At 40.5% G+C, this 18,300-nt stretch overlaps 1 protein-coding gene and 1 non-coding gene across 3 annotated transcripts in view; one reads left to right on the top strand and one right to left on the bottom strand.

The window, feature by feature from the left end:
• Positions 1 to 16,625, top strand: part of adisspb (adipose secreted signaling protein b) — a 49,790-nt gene extending 33,165 nt beyond the window's left edge. For both annotated transcript variants that reach the window (XM_085349511.1, XM_085349510.1), the window contains exons 4-6: positions 7,779 to 7,917; positions 10,795 to 10,920; positions 14,902 to 16,625. In XM_085349511.1, the coding sequence (XP_085205637.1) occupies positions 7,779 to 7,917; positions 10,795 to 10,920; positions 14,902 to 15,002 (366 nt within the window). In that variant the 3' untranslated portion in view covers positions 15,003 to 16,625. The remainder of the gene's footprint in view (positions 1 to 7,778; positions 7,918 to 10,794; positions 10,921 to 14,901) is intronic.
• trnag-gcc (transfer RNA glycine (anticodon GCC)) lies at positions 13,429 to 13,499 on the bottom strand. Its single transcript has one exon. It is a non-coding gene; the product is annotated as a tRNA-Gly (tRNA).
• Positions 16,626 to 18,300: the final 1,675 nt, after the last annotated feature.

The raw sequence follows: 18,300 nt of genomic DNA, 5'->3' as shown, positions 1-18,300 counted from the left end.
ACTTTGAGATTGAATGGAGTCAAGTTGGCATATATGTGCAATCCGTTTGTGATAATCGGGTGAATTACAAATCCCTTTTCAACTACATAAAGAGAAATTTACATTAACTACATTTACAGTCCAACCAGAATCAACCAAGCATGACGTAGTTGCTGCAGGATGGTGATTTAACTGCAAATTGAAATCGGTGCTCAACAACCAACTCGAGTTTCCTAATGTAAATAAGTGTCACAAAGGAGATTGGCTCATTGGCGCAGACTGATTCAGATTGATTGCAGCCCTTTGCCAAACTGAATGATTGCACCAATCTGAGTTGCACTAGGCGACCTGTGCAAACACCTTGTAATCAGAAGTGTGCTACACCCTCAACTTCTAAGCGACAACGTTTGTAATGTAGATTGCAAAGGTTCAAAACGATTATAGTACCTAACAGCATTTTTCTGCAACATAAAATGAGCTGATCTTTGATATTGGACTAAATCACAAGAGGTGGTTTAAAACGGGAGCTAAAAAATACCCCTTTCCTACAGTAAGTTACATTAATGTATTTTCAACTTTTTGCCAGCTGTTTTCATAGCTTAAAGGAACCTATTTAACTTTACTGCATGGGCTGATCATACTCACCCATTTTACTCTTTAAAAGGCCTTTTCTGAACCAAGATACAACTGAAGTGATTGCAAAGGTTGCTCTAGTAGTTTTGGACATGTAAATGAGCAATTCTTGCTTACAACCAGAACCCCTGTGCATCCAAGTGCAAACAAATCCACAGAAACGTAGGAGATTTGTGTATATAACACTTTTACTTCTAGTTATATTAAGCTCTATACAGGGAGTGCAGAATTATTAGGCAAGTTGTATTTTTGAGGAATAATTTTATTATTGAACAACAACCATGTTCTCAATGAACCCAAAAAACTCATTAATATCAAAGCTGAATGGTTTTGGAAGTAGTTTTTAGTTTGTTTTTAGTTTTAGCTATTTTAGGGGGATATCTGTGTGTGCAGGTGACTATTACTGTGCATAATTATTAGGCAACTTAACAAAAAACAAATATATACCCATTTCAATTATTTATTTTTACCAGTGACACCAATATAACATCTCCACATTCACAAATATACATTTCTGACATTCAAAAACAAAACAAAAACAAATCAGCGACCAATATAGCCACCTTTCTTTGCAAGGACACTCAAAAGCCTGCCATCCATGGATTCTGTCAGTGTTTTGATCTGCTCACCATCAACATTGCGTGCAGCAGCAACCACAGCCTCCCAGACACTGTTCAGAGAGGTGTACTGTTTTCCCTCCTTGTAAATTTCACATTTGATGATGGACCACAGGTTCTCAATGGGGTTCAGATCAGGTGAACAAGGTGGCCATGTCATTAGTTTTTCTTCTTTTATACCCTTTCTTGCCAGCCACGCTGTGGAGTACTTGGACGCGTGTGATGGAGCATTGTCCTGCATGAAAATCATGTTTTTCTTGAAGGATGCAGACTTCTTCCTGTACCACTGCTTGAAGAAGGTGTCTTCCAGAAACTGGCAGTAGGACTGGGAGTTGAGCTTGACTCCATCCTCAACCCAAAAAGGCCCCACAAGCTCATCTTTGATGATACCAGCCCAAACCAGTACTCCACCTCCACCTTGCTGGCGTCTGAGTCGGACTGGAGCTCTCTGCCCTTTACCAATCCAGCCACGGGCCCATCCATCTGGCCCATCAAGACTCACTCTCATTTCATCAGTCCATAAAACCTTAGAAAAACCAGTCTTGAGATATTTCTTGGCCCAGTCTTGACGTTTCAGCTTGTGTGTCTTGTTCAGTGGTGGTCGTCTTTCAGCCTTTCTTACCTTGGCCATGTCTCTGAGTATTGCACACCTTGTGCTTTTGGGCACTCCAGTGATGTTGCAGCTCTGAAATATGGCCAAACTGGTGGCAAGTGGCATCTTGGCAGCTGCACGCTTGACTTTTCTCAGTTCATAGGGAGTTATTTTGCACCTTGGTTTTTCCACACGCTTCTTGCGACCCTGTTGACTATTGTGAATGAAACGCTTGATTGTTCGATGATCACGCTTCAGAAGCTTTGCAATTTTGAGACTGCTGCATCCCTCTGCAAGATATCTCACTATTTTAGACTTTTCTGAGCCTGTCAAGTCCTTCTTTTGACCCATTTTGTCAAAGGAAAGGAAGTTGCCTAATAATTATGCACACCTGATATAGGGTGTTGATGTCATTAGACCACACCCCTTCTCATTACAGAGATGCACATCACCTAATATGCTTAATTGGTAGTAGGCTTTCGAGCCTATACAGCTTGGAGTAAGACAACTTGCATGAAGAGGATGATGTGGACAAAATACTCATTTGCCTAATAATTCTGCACTCCCTGTATAGTGAGAGCACTGACTGAAATGGTTACATAGCAGTGTAAACTTATATGTTGTTCAGTAACCTTGGTTACTCTGGTAACTGATTGAGTTATTGAGTGCTCCTAGTATAATCTGCTTAAGCTGCATGTCGGCACTCTGAATAAATGAAGCTGACTCTATGGAGTTGCCCTTTGAAGTCCAGCAAAAATTAATTTCTTATGTGTTATGTAAGTATTGCCAGCAGCTATAAAGCAAATGTAACCAGACAAATAGCTTACAGCTCAATCTTTGCAAGTCAGTGGCTCACTCGGTCTACAGAGAATTTTTTTTTGTTCTCACAAGTGATGTCTTCCAAGTAAGCGTTCCCTGCTTCTACATGTAGTCAGCAGTCAGTGTTGTGTGTTCATAAGTACTGACTGAACTGTCTTGGTGAAGTGGGGTGACGAGTTCTTGAAATGTGTGGTATTTGTCAGCCAGCTGAATCGGACCATTGTTTTTGGGTGAACGCTTCCAGTGTTACACATGATATATTGTAATACCAAAAACAGGAATGCTTTCTTTTTCTTATGAACTGAAATGGTTCACGCTGAGTTTTTCACTTCCAACTGTTTGGTTGGGCTTTTTCCTGCCTAAACTCTTTATTTTGTTGTTTTAATGTGGAGCCTGAAATTTGAATTTCACAGTGTGTGGACGTGCGTGGGACTACACTCACAGAACGATTGTTCTTCTCTGCAGCGCTCCTTCAGCATTCCCTCTTGTCTCTGTAGCGCTGTTTGGAGCCTCTGCTCTGCCCGTTGCTTTAACCAGGGGTCGCGTGGGGCTGAAAATGCCGTTTGCAGCTTTAGCTGGAGGGTCTTTACGCTTATCTCTCCTTGCCTGCATGGCCCTGCTGTCTCATTCTCTCTCTCTCACTCTCGATGTATCTGTATATCTCGTCTCCTCTGCACAGCTTTCTTCACCACTTGCTGTGATAACTCCCCCTCATGAATTTTTCTCTTTGCTTAATATGAGGCTGCTACTTCTATATCTCTACTACTATATCATCCCACACTAACTTTTTGCAGCTTTGTCTTGCACTTACTATGCCAACTATAATACTCTTTATCTCAGGTTTGAGCATAAAATGCAGGATAATTGACTGACTCTACAGATCTTTTACCAAGTTTTATGTTTTCAGTTGGTTGCTATGGACCAGATTTGTGGGCAGCATCAGTGCAAAATGTTCTTTTGGTGTTGAAGATCTGCTGCTCAGATTTTATAAAGAGGCACAATGAATATTTTTCAAACTAAACTGGGTGGAGGTTTCCCTTTCAGTGCACAACAATTTTGGGAGAAGGGTATTCAAATGATTCACACAAACATGAGGAGAGCGGTAGGCTAGTTATTGCAAATAACACTGAATTTATCACTGAAAAAATGCATGTCTCATTTTACAGCTTTTGTGGTTGTGATAGTTGTCACTGGGTGTTAATTTATTGCAGAGGGTTATCAGAATGGCAGACTGAACTGAACCTAATGTGGAATGTGGTGGGAGGAAGAGAGGCCCAATATAGCAGAAATCAAACGTGTATAACAGAAAAGACTACTCCACCGTCGGGTCTCCAGCTCACTGTATTCATATCCTGCAAAGTATAATCTAGGCCTAAGGTGTAAAACCTGTGCTTACCCTGTAACAATTTGGCGAGTACAGTACTCACTCCCACATTGGTTCCGCTTGATTTTGACCTGCTGAGTTGTGCTGCTCTTTGTAGAAATCTGGTCACAGTGGTTAGTAGATTTTTTGCAGAACTTTCCACTCCCATCAGTGCATTTGATGATGGTGATTGTGGCCTCATGCTAAGTGCACAAACTGTCAGAGAATGAAAACGTTTGACAAAATTTCAAATTTCTTAAACTTCCTAAACTATCTGAGCAGCTTCTTGATGCATGCTCAATCATCCAGTTAAATAAATCCCCAAAAGGGGAGTCTGTTGATCTGGACGTAGTGTTTTTAGTGGGAGACACATTTTCTCATCCAAGTGACTTCTTCCATCTGAAGAAGTCACTTGGATGAGGTAATTCAGAAGGTACAGGGAGTGCAGAATTATTAGGCAAGTTGTATTTTTGAGGAATAATTTTATTATTGAACAACAACCATGTTCTCAATGAACCCAAAAAACTCATTAATATCAAAGCTGAATGATTCTGGAAGTAGTTTTTAGTTTGTTTTTACTTTTAGCTATTTTAGGGGGATATCTGTGTGTGCAGGTGACTATTACTGTGCATAATTATTAGGCAACTTAACAAAAAACAAATATATACCCATTTCAATTATTTATTTTTACCAGTGAAACCAATATAACATCTCCACATTCACAAATATACATTTCTGACATTCAAAAACAAAACAAAAACAAATCAGCGACCAATATAGCCACCTTTCTTTGCAAGGACACTCAAAAGCCTGCCATCCATGGATTCTGTCAGTGTTTTGATCTGTTCACCATCAACATTGCGTGCAGCAGCAACCACAGCCTCCCAGACACTGTTCAGAGAGGTGTACTGTTTTCCCTCCTTGTAAATCTCACATTTGATGATGGACCGCAGGTTCTCAATGGGGTTCAGATCAGGTGAACAAGGAGGCCATGTCATTAGTTTTTCTTCTTTTATACCCTTTCTTGCCAGCCACGCTGTGGAGTACTTGGACGCGTGTGATGGAGCATTGTCCTGCATGAAAATCATGTTTTTCTTGAAGGATGCAGACTTCTTCCTGTACCACTGCTTGAAGAAGGTGTCTTCCAGAAACTGGCAGTAGGACTGGGAGTTGAGCTTGACTCCATCCTCAACCCGAAAAGGCCCCACAAGCTCATCTTTGATGATACCAGCCCAAACCAGTACTCCACCTCCACCTTGCTGGCGTCTGAGTCGGACTGGAGCTCTCTGCCCTTTACCAATCCAGCCACGGGCCCATCCATCTGGCCCATCAAGACTCACTCTCATTTCATCAGTCCATAAAACCTTAGAAAAACCAGTCTTGAGATATTTTTTGGCCCAGTCTTGACGTTTCAGCTTGTGTGTCTTGTTCAGTGGTGGTCATCTTTCAGCCTTTCTTACCTTGGCCATGTCTCTGAGTAAATGGTAAATGGTAAATGGCCTGCATTTGTATAGCGCTTTTCTAGTCCATAGGACCCCAAAGCGCTTTACACTACATTCAGTCATCCACCCATTCACACACACATTCACACACTGGCGATAGCAAGCTACATTGTAGCCACAGCTGCCCTGGGGCGCACTGACAGAGGCGAGGCTGCCGGACACAGGCGCCACCGGGCCCTCTGACCACCACCAGTAGGCAAACACGGGGTTAGTATCTTGCCCAAGGATATTTGGCATGCAGCCAGGATGCAGCCTGGGATCGAACCACCGACCTTCTGATTAGTGGCTGACCTGCTCACCTTGTGCTTTTGGGCACTCCAGTGATGTTGCAGCTCTGAAATATGGCCAAACTGGTGGCAAGTGGCATCTTGGCAGCTGCACGCTTGACTTTTCTCAGTTCATGGGCAGTTATTTTGCGCCTTGGTTTTTCCACACGCTTCTTGCGACCCTGTTGACTATTTTAAATGAAACGCTTGATTGGTCGATGATCACGCTTCAGAAGCTTTGCAATTTTGAGACTGCTGCATCCCTCTGCAAGATATCTCACTATTTTAGACTTTTCTGAGCCTGTCAAGTCCTTCTTTTGACCCATTTTGCCAAAGGAAAGGACGTTGCCTAATAATTATGCACACCTGATATAGGGTGTTGATGTCATTAGACCACGCCCCTTCTCATTACAGAGATGCACATCACCTAATATGCTTAATTGGTAGTAGGCTTTCGAGCCTATACAGCTTGGAGTAAGACAACATGCATGAAGAGGATGATGTGGACAAAATACTCATTTGCCTAATAATTCTGCACTCCCTGTAATTTGGTTTTCTTTCCCCATCAGGCTACAATGAAAATCTGGCAGAGGTGATGGGATTACAATCACCAAAGCCAGGGCTAATAATTTCTTCAGCAACTTCTTCAGTCTGAAAGAGGTTAAAATATTACACAACATCCTTTTTTTAAGCAAGTCACTACAGTCTGAAGAGGCCACTTGGATGAGTGCCGAAACGTTTTGCTCACTGAAAATGCTGCGTCCAGATGAACAGAATCAACTGTTGGGTACCTGAGCAGCTGTCTAAATCATAAATACATTCGTATTTTAATATAATAAAACCTAAGAATAAATATATGAAGAAGATGGATCTACACTCTCTGGTTTATAGAGTTAAATTATATGTAATGAGTCACTATTGGATCTGACTTAGAAACCGAGTGATACTGTATGCTCATGCTGTAGTGACTTGCATAAAAAAGAATGTTGTGTAATATTTTAACCTCTTTATGCTGCAGTATAAAGCACCTTGAGATGACTATTGTTGTGAACTAATGCTATATGTATAGGATTATTGTCTATTTTACACCAAATTGGACCTTCATTTGCAAAAATGAGTATTATACTGTTTTACCTAAGATTTGAAATTAGCTCAACTTTGAAAGAGCATAAGGTCGTCATTGGAGTGTTTTTACTAAGATCATAAATCACTTTAGAAGAGAATAATTTTCCCATAGACTTTAGTTAGAAAAGTCTCCCCTGGCCACTGGAAGGAATGCAAGTTTCAGGCAATTACACGTTGCTGAATGCTATGTGCGTTGTTTATATGTGGAACTTGTTTGTATTAGAACTTGGAAAAGCCTAAATTTCTCACGTTTGAAAACATAAAATTATTCTCTGTTTGCCTTTTTTTGTTTCAAAAGTACTGAAATCAAACAAATGTGTTAATTTTCTTTTGTTGCAATTCTTGCACTTGATCCTGGCTATGCTAAATGTCTACCATCATTGGGTGCTAAAGTTGTTTGGGTGCTGGAGCTGATGGCTTTCATACTTGAGTAGAAGAATAAGTGCTGAAGGCTTCACACACGCGCGATTAGCATCACTAAAATGATTTTGGAGTTGAGTGAAATTCAGAGGGTAATTTGGTTTTCTTTCCCCATCAGGCTACAATGAAAATCTGGCAGAGGTGATGGGATTACAATCACTGAAGCCACAGATAATCATTTCAATTAGAGGACTCTCTCAAGGAAAACTCAGCCCGGTAGTGGAGCGCTTATATGTATCCATAAAATAAATCATTTTTATGTACCCGTAATAGGCTTACACTATGAAATGTGAGAGCACGGCTCAACCACTTTCTTCTCTATATAGACCGTCTCTGCTCAGCTAACCTTTCTTTCCCTTTGATGTGGCTGAATAAAGGAAGGAGAAAGAAAACAAAATGATTTGCCTTCATCTCTAAATCTGTGCTGGACTCTTGTTTAAAACCTCTTCTCCCTCTCTACAGGTCGGCTTCTTGAAGACACAGCACCGGTATGAAATAGTGTTCACCCTGCCTGAGATCCCAGCTCTGGGTAAAAATGTGTGTCCAGCGCCGCTACCCGGTCCACACCTCCGGATCACTGATATCACACCAGCACAAGAGGGTGAGGTCACGAGCGATGGAAAAACAAAAAACAGTTTTCCATTAAAATTGTGAAAAGTAATAATAATGTAAATTTGTAATTACGTTCAAATGATCAATGCCTGTCTGTGTCGCATCTTTTGACTGATGACTTTGAGCTAAACTAGGTCACTGGTTTGGGATTTGTCCATCATGATCAGTCTTATGTAACATGTTAGCTTAATGATTACTGAAAAAGTCAAAAATGGGAAAATCATTTTTCATGTAGTGCAGTCTTTATGTCAGATGTGATTATTTTAGATTCGCTTTAGGTAATAAAACCAAATCAGTAGTAACAGATTAGTGAATATAGCATAAGGACTGCACAACAGGCTGGCCTAAAGTCTAATATGTTAGTACCAATGCTGTGGTTTTATACTCCTATTGCTTTTAAAACCATAATATCATCTTCTTTTTCTTTGTTTGGCTGATCCCTTTAGGAGTCGTATGATGCCCTGTTAGCCTGTGCGCTGCTATACAAAGCTTTGTAGCCTCTCCAGAGTACATCGCACAAGGTTTACATTGTGTTGTCTGTTTTTGGAGGACTGCAGGCGAGTGTACCTCTGTAGCCTCTGCATTGGTTGAACTCCCATGATCCCTCTCTCTGAGAGCTAACAGAGACAAAAGCAGGAGCATAAATCCGGCTTTAGTCAGTGACCAGACTCTGTAATATTGTCAGACTTACCGGCGTTTAATAAGCAGATGCTAAGAAGAAAAAACCATAATAACAACACAGAGTAGCGTTACTAGAATGATCTGCATGCAGGCTGCTATTGACGTTAGTTGTACCTTTATCATTATTCTAACTACAAAATGTGTTGCAATAAAAACAGAGGCTTGGCTACAGAAGAAATGTTTGTAGATTAGATGAGTTATCATACGTTCTGTAATTTGGGAGCAGAGCAGTTACTACAGTTGCAATAATCTCAATTAAATGGAGGAAATGTCTTCCACTAACAGCTCACATGTATGTTGCCTGAGAGGTGAAATACAGGCTAAAAACTCAATTAAATGCTTATCTAAAGCTGTGAGATAAGCTGGTACATGTTGATAGTTATTTTGTTAAACTAATCAGCTGCCATCCTTCAGCCCTCACTTTCAGTGACACGAAGCCCTGTTCTTTCCCAGTCAGTATATGTAAAACAAGCTGCATTTGCAGTTTACAGTCATTAGTTTCCTGTTTAAACTGTGAGTCAGGCAGACCTTTTGTGGTATAAAGGTCATTGGTACTGTGTTTACAATACATTTGGGTCATTTTATATCAAAATCTCATAAAAAAAAAAAAAAGTTCCCAACTGAACACCTCAGACTATGATCATATTAGAAAACTGCTTTGAGGAATCATGGCTAGAAGATGACCTGATATCAAAATGTAGGGAAAATGAGACATTTCATATTCTGTAACACGTTTTCACTGACCAACTATCTCACCTATCTCCAGTGAATGATCACAAGACAGGTAAACCATCCAGGGCACCAATGCTGAGGTTTTATACTCTTTGTTGTCATAGACATTAAATTGCTAGTAACACCATGCTTCTTCTTCTTCTTCGGCCGATTCCTTTTAGGGAATTGCCACAGTGGATCATCTTCCTCCACCTCACCTTGTCAACACCAACCCTCTGCATGTCCTTCACTACATCCAGGAACCTCAACTGTTGTCTTCCTTTCTTCCTGCCTGCCTGCTCCATCTTCAACACCCTTTGTCCGATATATCCTCTGTCTCTGCTCTGCACATATGCAAACATCTCAGTCTTGTCTCTCTAACTTTGCCACCAAACTGCCTGAGCCATCCCTCTGATGCACTCATTTCTAATCTTGTCCATTCTTGTCACTCCCAGTGAAAATCTTACATCTGCTTTCTGCCACCTCCACCTCGGCTAATGTTGATCTGCAAAATGATCCACTGTGCAGTTCCAACTGGAAATCGACTGATTGGCAACAGCATTAAAAAACAGATTATAATTCATCGTAACTCAACATTATTGACGCAGTGTGTTGACAGAGAACATAATAAAAGGCAGAAACATCCAAAAAAGGGCTTTGACTGTCCTTCAAGAACCCTCAAGAACTATTCCAACTTGAAGACATTACAAGAAAGCTGCCTCAGAGAGTTCGGACTGTGTTGAAGGATAGTGGCAGTCATATTTTTCGAAAGCATAGCTAAGCTAAAAAGTAAGTAACTCGGCAGCACAGTCACAGGCTGCAGAGTTCCAGATGGCTGAGGATTACAGCAGCAGACAGTTCAGCTCAGGTCAGCACAGAGATCCTTCTTTGAAAAAAAAAAAAAAAAAATCATAGGAACAGATCTGACTTTCAGACGCTTTCCTGTGTTTCTCTGTGTTCCTGCCGCCTGTCATGCCGCAATAGTCGGTAAACCCTAAACATCTGCCACCTGTGTGGGCTAAAAAAAGACATTTTTTAACTGCTAGCATGAACGTGAGCTTCTCCTGGCCAATAAAACAGCTGAAATGGGTCAGAGGTTTCTGGGAGTCATGCCGACTGCATGCCTGTAATTGAAGCAGGTTACTGACCTTTACTTTCAGTTTATCGTCACACCCTTTATATTACTCTCAGCCTGATTATGTTAACAGGTGTGCTACTATGTTTGTCTTGTGTGTGTGCGCGTGTGTGTGTGTATATATTCATGTGCTTATCAGTCAGTTGTGTTTGTTTTTTTTCCATCCTGTTGACATTTTGTTCTGGATTGTCTGACACTCGAATTATCCTTATGAAAAACATCTCACGCAGAGACGATAAAGTAGAGATGTGCGTGCGTTAGTAAAACGTGCCAATAAAGAGGAAACTTACTCTCTTTTCTGTCTTTGTTGCTATTTTTTTGTCCTGCATGTCTCTCCAGGAGGTCTGAAGATAACGTGCGAGTACATAACCCAGCACGAGGGAGTTCTGTGTGAGGAGGTGAGGCTGCTGAGCGAGACCAACGACGACGTCTGCGTCAGAGTTAAAGTTCACGCCAGAGTCATGGGTAAGGTTGTGTTTAACAACATATATGTGATAATATAATCTTGTCTGCTTCTTCTGTATAAATAGTTACAAATACACCACATTGTATCCTATAAAAGACCTTTTTCTTTTTTTTATAGCTGAGGCATTGTGTAGTTGATTGATTTTTCAGTCATTACCATACGACTACCTATGCCCGTGAGACTTTCTATTATAAAACCATTAATCATTTGGGAACTTATTAAACTGAAATGACTGGAAGGCTTCCATAGATTAGTTGCTAAGGCTCATGAAACCTCGAAGGAAGGCCAAAGACGATTTACCTCATTAAGTGTAGAGGACAAACTGACCAGGAGCCATTTGGTTTAGTTTTTATCACTTAATTTGATTAATAAAATTTCATAAACTTGTGGAAACAAATCATACATTTTCCACAGGTTTTCTAAAATCTGAAGTGGTTCTTAAAAGTGTTTTTTTTTGTTTGTTTGTTCCTCCATGTCTTCTTACATGAGGTAAAATACATAAATACCTGATTAACTTATTGATAAATGATTTATTTGATAATTAATATATAATTGGTAGTTCTCCCAGACTGTTAAATGACCTATAAAGTTAAATGATCAAACTACATAACATCAGAATTTGCCCTCACTGACCGCTTCATTGAGTACACCTGTTCAAGGACGCATCAATGAAAGCGCCTACTCAGCGAGTCACATTGCAGCAGCTCGATGCTTTTATCCATGTAGACATGACCTTTGGGATGTGGTGGAACAGGAGATTCACATCATGGATGTGCGGCAGCTGTGTGACGCTGTCATGTCAACATGGACCAAAATCTCGGAGGAATGTTTCCGGCACTTTGTTGAATCATGAAGAATTAAAGCAATGTTGAAGGTAAAAAGAGGGCCAATGCGGTTCTAGTAAGGTGTACCTAATAAAGTGTCCTGTGAGTGTATTTTCATTATATTTTACTTTTTAATTTATAAATGATCAGTCATTTCTTCTTTGGTTTTAAAGGGAGAACTAACAGATAATCCCAAAGGTCGCTTGTTTCTGGTGTGCTGCTGCCACCTGCTGGTTACTTTGAATTTTTGGGTCTGAATAACTTTTAAAACAACAACCAAAGTAAGTCACAATGAACCACTAAAAAAGAAAGGCTAAATTTTTTTGTGGTCAAATTTTTTAAAATAATAAAAACAAAAATGTTCAGAAATACTAACCGAAAAATCATTTTAAAAAGTCCCCTTTTCTGTGGTGAGGGATACGACAGAAACAATATGGCTCTTGTAATCCATAAATCTTTTGTTCTGCTCTGTCCTGCTGCGCGGAGGCTGTAATAATAAATTTGCATCCTCCTCTTCAATCCATGTCAGTGAGACTGAATTAGTCTGTGGCGTTTCTCTCAGCAGATGGAGAATTAGTTAAAGGGGGTGCGCAGTGTGTTTTTCCATCTGTGTCTGTGTAAATATAGCAGAACGTGGTGTGTGTGTGTGTGTGTGTGTGTGTGTGTGTGTGTGCGCGTGCGTGCGTGCGTGCGTGTGTGGTACTTGCGTAGTTGAGGATGAATGATGGCTGTGTTGTTTAGTGTTTATTTTTATCCTCATAATGTGGCCTGAACATCTGTTCAGATGTTTGTGTGTAACTGAGTCCTGGATGAAAACCAGATCAATGGATTAAACTCTACGTCAGCTGTACCGCTCACATCAGATCAGTGACGGAGTATAATACAACTCAGCTGCAGGCTGAGCCTTTAGTCTTGTATAAATACACATGGTTGTTATCCGATGTATAGTTAATTATTATATATCCAGTGAGGCTGATAGGAAGCATCCTAATGGTAGTTTTTAGTTAGTTATTAAAATGTAAAAAGTGATTTTATCTTGTAGGGAAACTGTAATAGACATTCCCAATATTTTAATCTAATTTGATGAAAGCTTGAACTGCTAGTTATTTTTATGTTCATCTATTCTTAAGGTGGTCGTTTGTTGGAGCCCATATACGTTATTTCTTAATACCTTAAAAAAACGGTGTATCCAAAACAGTATGGTAAAAAGAATCACCTGATGTCAAAGTGCTTTAAGTCTTTAGCCACTCACCGGTGACGATCAAAACATGTACTGTTAGAAAGCAGATTAGTGAGTTTCACATGTTGCAAGTAGGTAAGATAACAATAGGAGTGGCTGCAGACAAGCTCGCAAACGTGTGGGAGTAGTTTGATCTGGGACTCTCCACCATTTGACCCTTTGAACTGAAGAAGCTTCTCGGATGAGAGGTGAAACGTCTTCAAGCAACTTAAAGAAGTCCAGACGCTTTTCTTTCCAAGGTCCTTAGACTATGATGGCCTGGATGAGTAGTTTAGTTATTTCATGGACATATATCGTGTGTCCAGAGGGGAAGGGGATGTGTTACTTGTGAAAATTTTAAGCTTTGTAACTGTACATTCAGCTGTGTATTTTAAAGTCTACGACAGACTTCTGGCAGTAATTTTGGCAGTATTAGGGCTGGGGGGAAAAAAAATTAAAGAAATTGCATTGGCCGGGAATCGAACCCGGGCCTCCCGCGTGGCAGGCGAGAATTCTACCACTGAACCACCAATGCGTTGCTGCATGTGTATCCTGCAGTCACGAAAAAAAGCATGCGCCTGCTGCTGCAGGGTGGGAGGAGGGACTGTGGAGAAGTAGAGTAGATGCCTCAGGGGAGAAGGAGGAGGGGGGTGAAAAAGGGGGCTGCCTCTCTTAAAGGAGCCGCTCGGTCTGTGTCTCTCACACCGTGTGCACATCGTGGATTATATACATGAGTTTGAGACCGATGCCTGAGCTTTTTAAAGCCAAGTGCTCACAGGTCATGTTTCCACTTCTAAATGCTCTACAACAAGACTTAAAGGAAGGAAAATATGTCACTCTCTTTTTTGCCTCTGTTTGCTCAAATACTTTGATGTTGTGAAACACTGTTCATAATGTGCAAAGGTGTGGCTGGAATAGACTGACGATGTTTTATTGTTATTGCACCAGAACATGCCATCAAAGGTTATTGTCAGATTGTAATGTAGCTCCAAATAACTGACTCCTGTCAGACATTTCCAGTGCCTGACTTTCAGTGGTTGTGTCTAGCTGAAGGGTTTCAAATTGATTTAGTTCATGGACCACATTCGATTCAGTTCTGCTTTATTTAAACAGCACCAATTCACAGTGACAATCACTTCAAGGCACTTTATATTTTAAGGTACAGACACTACAGTATTAGAGAGGAAACCCCAGCAATCACACAGTCCTGTATGAGGGAGCACTTGGCAATAGTGGGAAGGGAGATTAAACAGGAAGAGATATCAGAAAGAAAAAGTTATAGATATCCAATGTTTCTTTAATTTGAGCGAGAAATAAAATTTGTTACTTTTAGGTCATTCAGGCTTCGTGCTGGGACAGCCACTCTCATAACGCCATCCACTCTAAACTAACAGCACAAGGCTTCCTGGTACCAGAACGTCCAGAAATTCGGACTTGTTTCTCTGCAGATTTTAGACTCTGCAGCCATCTAGTGGCCGGATATCGACTCTTATGCTCAATCACAAAGAGCCGCCTCCACGTCTAAAAGCCTTAAAGTTCATATTTAAAATTTGTAGTTTTTATGTGCAGACCAGTTTCATGCCTGAACACTGGGCCATATAGTACTACATGATCAAAGGTCTTTTTACTTTTTTCAAATGTAAATTTCCCACATAACTATTGACTTATCACATTTAGGTTTGTAAAGAAAGCTACAAGAGTCTTGAATATGTGCAGGATCAGAATCTGTATTTATTTTGTTTTAAATTAACATTTAGATTATTTAGTTTCATTAAATGCCTCTTACAGTAAATTCAGGCTAGTGAAGCAGGTCATTTCCCAGCATGCCCTTAGCAGTCGACAGCCTTGATTAATCTCTCATTACAGTTCATATTGTAATGTAAGAATCGCGCTGATTAGAGTAACGATTTCTTTTTGTCTCTCTGCCTCTTGTCCAGATCGTCACCATGGTACCCCCATGCTGCTGGAAGGCGTTCGCTGCATCGGTCCGGAGCTCGAGTACGACTCTGAGCAGAGTGACTGGCAGGGATTTGACTAAATGTCAGCCTTCTGTTCCCAGTTGTTTCACACATCCACAAACGCCTACAGAAGTTCACACACCTGCCATCTTCACAGATAGAAAAAGAAACAGAAACCTCCTGAGCTGCCCGTTAATACACACACACACACACACACACACTATTAGTGCCACGGGCTGTGCAGCTTTTCCACCTCTGGTGTGATTCACTGTTCACTGGACCTCAGAAATGGTTTTCATCCTGAGACGTGAAAAACATTCCTCAGCTCTGACCTTCACTCTGAAGGAACATGTAATTAAGTCCTCTTGCTTTTCTGTCTTCAACTGTTGTGCTTTCCTTGTTCATCCGTTAGAGGGCAGCGTCTGCCTGTAAATCAGCACAGCCTCACAACTACTTGTGGTTCAGTTTTAGTCTTTTTCTGATGTGCAAAGCCCGCCTGGATTCATAGAGTTAGGAGTAAACAAGGGCTCATTTACGACTTCAAAAGCTTGACCCTAAATTAAGGCTCTAATCTGCGCAATTCAGGGAGGACGAGAGCGAATTAGGAACATTGTTTAACATGCAATACCTCTGTGTGACTATCAGGGGTGCTAAAGAACTCTGCATCCGTTACTGCTCCAATCTCAAGGCCATCTTTTACCAGTTGTGCTGCAGTGTTCTCTATTTAAAGGAAGACCTAAATATAAAATGTGTCTGCATCTTCAGTGTTCATGTTAAACCCATCTCAGCAGGTATACCTAATATTTCTGTTGTATTTGAACCAACCTGCCCCAAACATTTCACTTTCCCCAGTCTGCCTTTCAAAATAAAACATAGGCTTGTTTCAGTAGGTGAGGAATGAATGTACAGCTGCCACACTGGAGGGAGGGGAAAGTGATGCTTCAGTACCTGCTCTCCTGCTATCTGGCACTGATCTGCTGACATATGTCAGGATTTTCTAAGCTGGTTTTCACTCTGTGTGATAGGTGTGTGTACTTTAAAAGCTCCTTCTCGTTCTTTTTTGGGGTCCTTAGGACCAAGTAAAGCGCTATACAAATACAGACCATTTACCATTTAAGAGGAGCTGACATCAAAATCTGACGTTTACCTCTCGTGTTTTAAGTCTTGTCTTTTCTTTTTCTTCTTCTTCTTTTTGTTGTTGTTGTTGCTGAGCTACAGATGCTGTTGACTCACCAGTTTTCCCCAAATTAAAAACAAATGTGTAACCAAAACAAGATCGAATCAAATATTCGGTGTACGTGTGCATAGCCTGTAGTTGTTTTAAGGGTGTTAAACTGGGGTGAAAGAATTGGCTGATGAATTTGTTTAAATATTGTTGTTATATTATTATCGAATAATCATTTTAAAAACATTTTCATTATTTTATCCCAAACTTTTCCCTGGACCAACATCTCCTGCCCATGTGTAGACCCTTAAAGCAGTGCTTTAACACACACTGACCACCATCCTTTGGTATTTAAGTCTCTGAGGGGCTTTTTCCTTTCAGCTATTCAAGCTCCAATCTCTTGCTTTAATCCATGAAGCCTTCAGAAAAGTGCCTTTCATCGCCACATCCCGTTTGTCTCTTAACTCCCCGTTGTTCATCCGTCTGCATCCTGTCACCCGAGCAGTTTTCAGGTTTAGCCAGTGTTAGTCCGAGCCACCCAGGAAGCACCTAAACTTTGGAAGTTTGCAGGTTTCAAACCACTACTTCCACCACCTCTCTGTCCCAGCGCCGTCTTCACAGTGCAACTGCAGATCAGAGGGAGCTCTGCTAACTTAAATTTGTGCTTAAAAGATCAAGTGCCATGATCTGGCTGCACTGCCGTCTCTTTATAATCTCCTCTGAAAGAAGTCCTAACATCTCCTTCCTGCTGGTTAATGTTCATGTTTTTGTTGTTACTCGTTCTGTTGTTGGTTGCATTCAGCCTTAAAGAATTCAATTTAGCGTGTAATTTTTTTTCTTATTATTAGACCACGCGCACTGGGTATAGTAAAGATTGGATAGATTATTTTGATGTTTGTTTGTGCACGATAGGTCAGAGATCCATCTTAGTGTAAAGCTGAAGTGCTCGATAGGTTTCAGGAATGTAGCAGTTTATTTGTTGCTCCCGGTATGTTTGATTTGTATTTTTAATGTTGAAAATGGATTAAAAAAAATGTATATGTTTGAGTCTGGCTGCTCTTTGTGTCCGCTGTCAGTGCATTTCAAGGATGCTTGGTGGCAGTCTCCACTGTCACTGCACAACAGATATCCTGCAGAAAGTCTATTCAGTCTTTTACACAAAGTATTTCTTTATTTGACTTCAGTGGATAGGAAAAAAAAAGTTTTTTACCCTCTAAAAAATTTAGATGAATTGTGAAGTCTTCACTTGATTTAGGGTTACTTTATGTTCTCGACATTACAGGATCTTTGTGGAGAAAAGTTTCGCATGAGACTGAACACAAAATGTACTTGTAACCGGTTCATGGAAGCTTTACAAGAATTCAGTTCATGTTTCTGTCCAACACACAAACCTCATGACATCCTCCTCTTAGTCAGATTTAGTGATTTACTGTAAATGTCCCAAACAGTACAGACTACACTCCTTTTCTTTTTCTTGGATCATGATCTAGAATTATAATAATATTTTTGTCTGTGTTCAATTATAATTTTAATTGAATACATGGGATTACAAAGGTTGAAGAAAAAGTCTCATCCACCTCATATTTCCATATATGTCTGTCAGGACTCAGAATCAGAGAAACTTTATTAATCCTAGAGCAGCATGCACCCACACAACAGACAACACAGCAATCCTATTAAATGAAGTGTAGAAGTAGAAATATAAATAATATAAATATATATATTTTTAGAGAGAGACTTTATCTCAACATCTACAGGCAGGCTGTGCACACACAACAACAAAAGTTCTCATCGTGTTCAGGTTTAGTTGTTTAACAACCTGCAGGCCTGCATCAAAATTATAACCGGGACGATGTGCCATTACTCCCGATTCTTGAGTTTACGCTCCGCTTTAAAACTTCCACACTGGAATTTCTCCTATAAATAAATCAATAAATAAAAGCGGACGCAGCACCGTGAGAAAGCAGGAGAGGATGTTGTGGATTCTCTCCTTTATTCCTCTCCAGCTGGTTTCCAAACATTATATAACCAATCTTAAATAACCGCCGCTCTTGCAACTGCGTAATGTCGCAGTTTCAAAGGTCGCAACCCTCCCACAAACGTCCACACAACACCAAACTGACGCATTTCTAATTTGCTTACGTTTGACCTTCAGATTTGTTTTCTTCTCATCAGTTGATGGGCGGCTTTGGGGACAAAAACAAAGAAAAGAA

Source organism: Diplotaxodon limnothrissa, linkage group LG3, assembly GCF_057381915.1.
Source record: "Diplotaxodon limnothrissa isolate DT_005_m linkage group LG3, D_limnothrissa_male_GT1.1, whole genome shotgun sequence".
Lineage (NCBI taxonomy): Eukaryota > Metazoa > Chordata > Actinopteri > Cichliformes > Cichlidae > Diplotaxodon > Diplotaxodon limnothrissa.
This window is presented reverse-complemented; position numbering and strand designations above follow the sequence as displayed.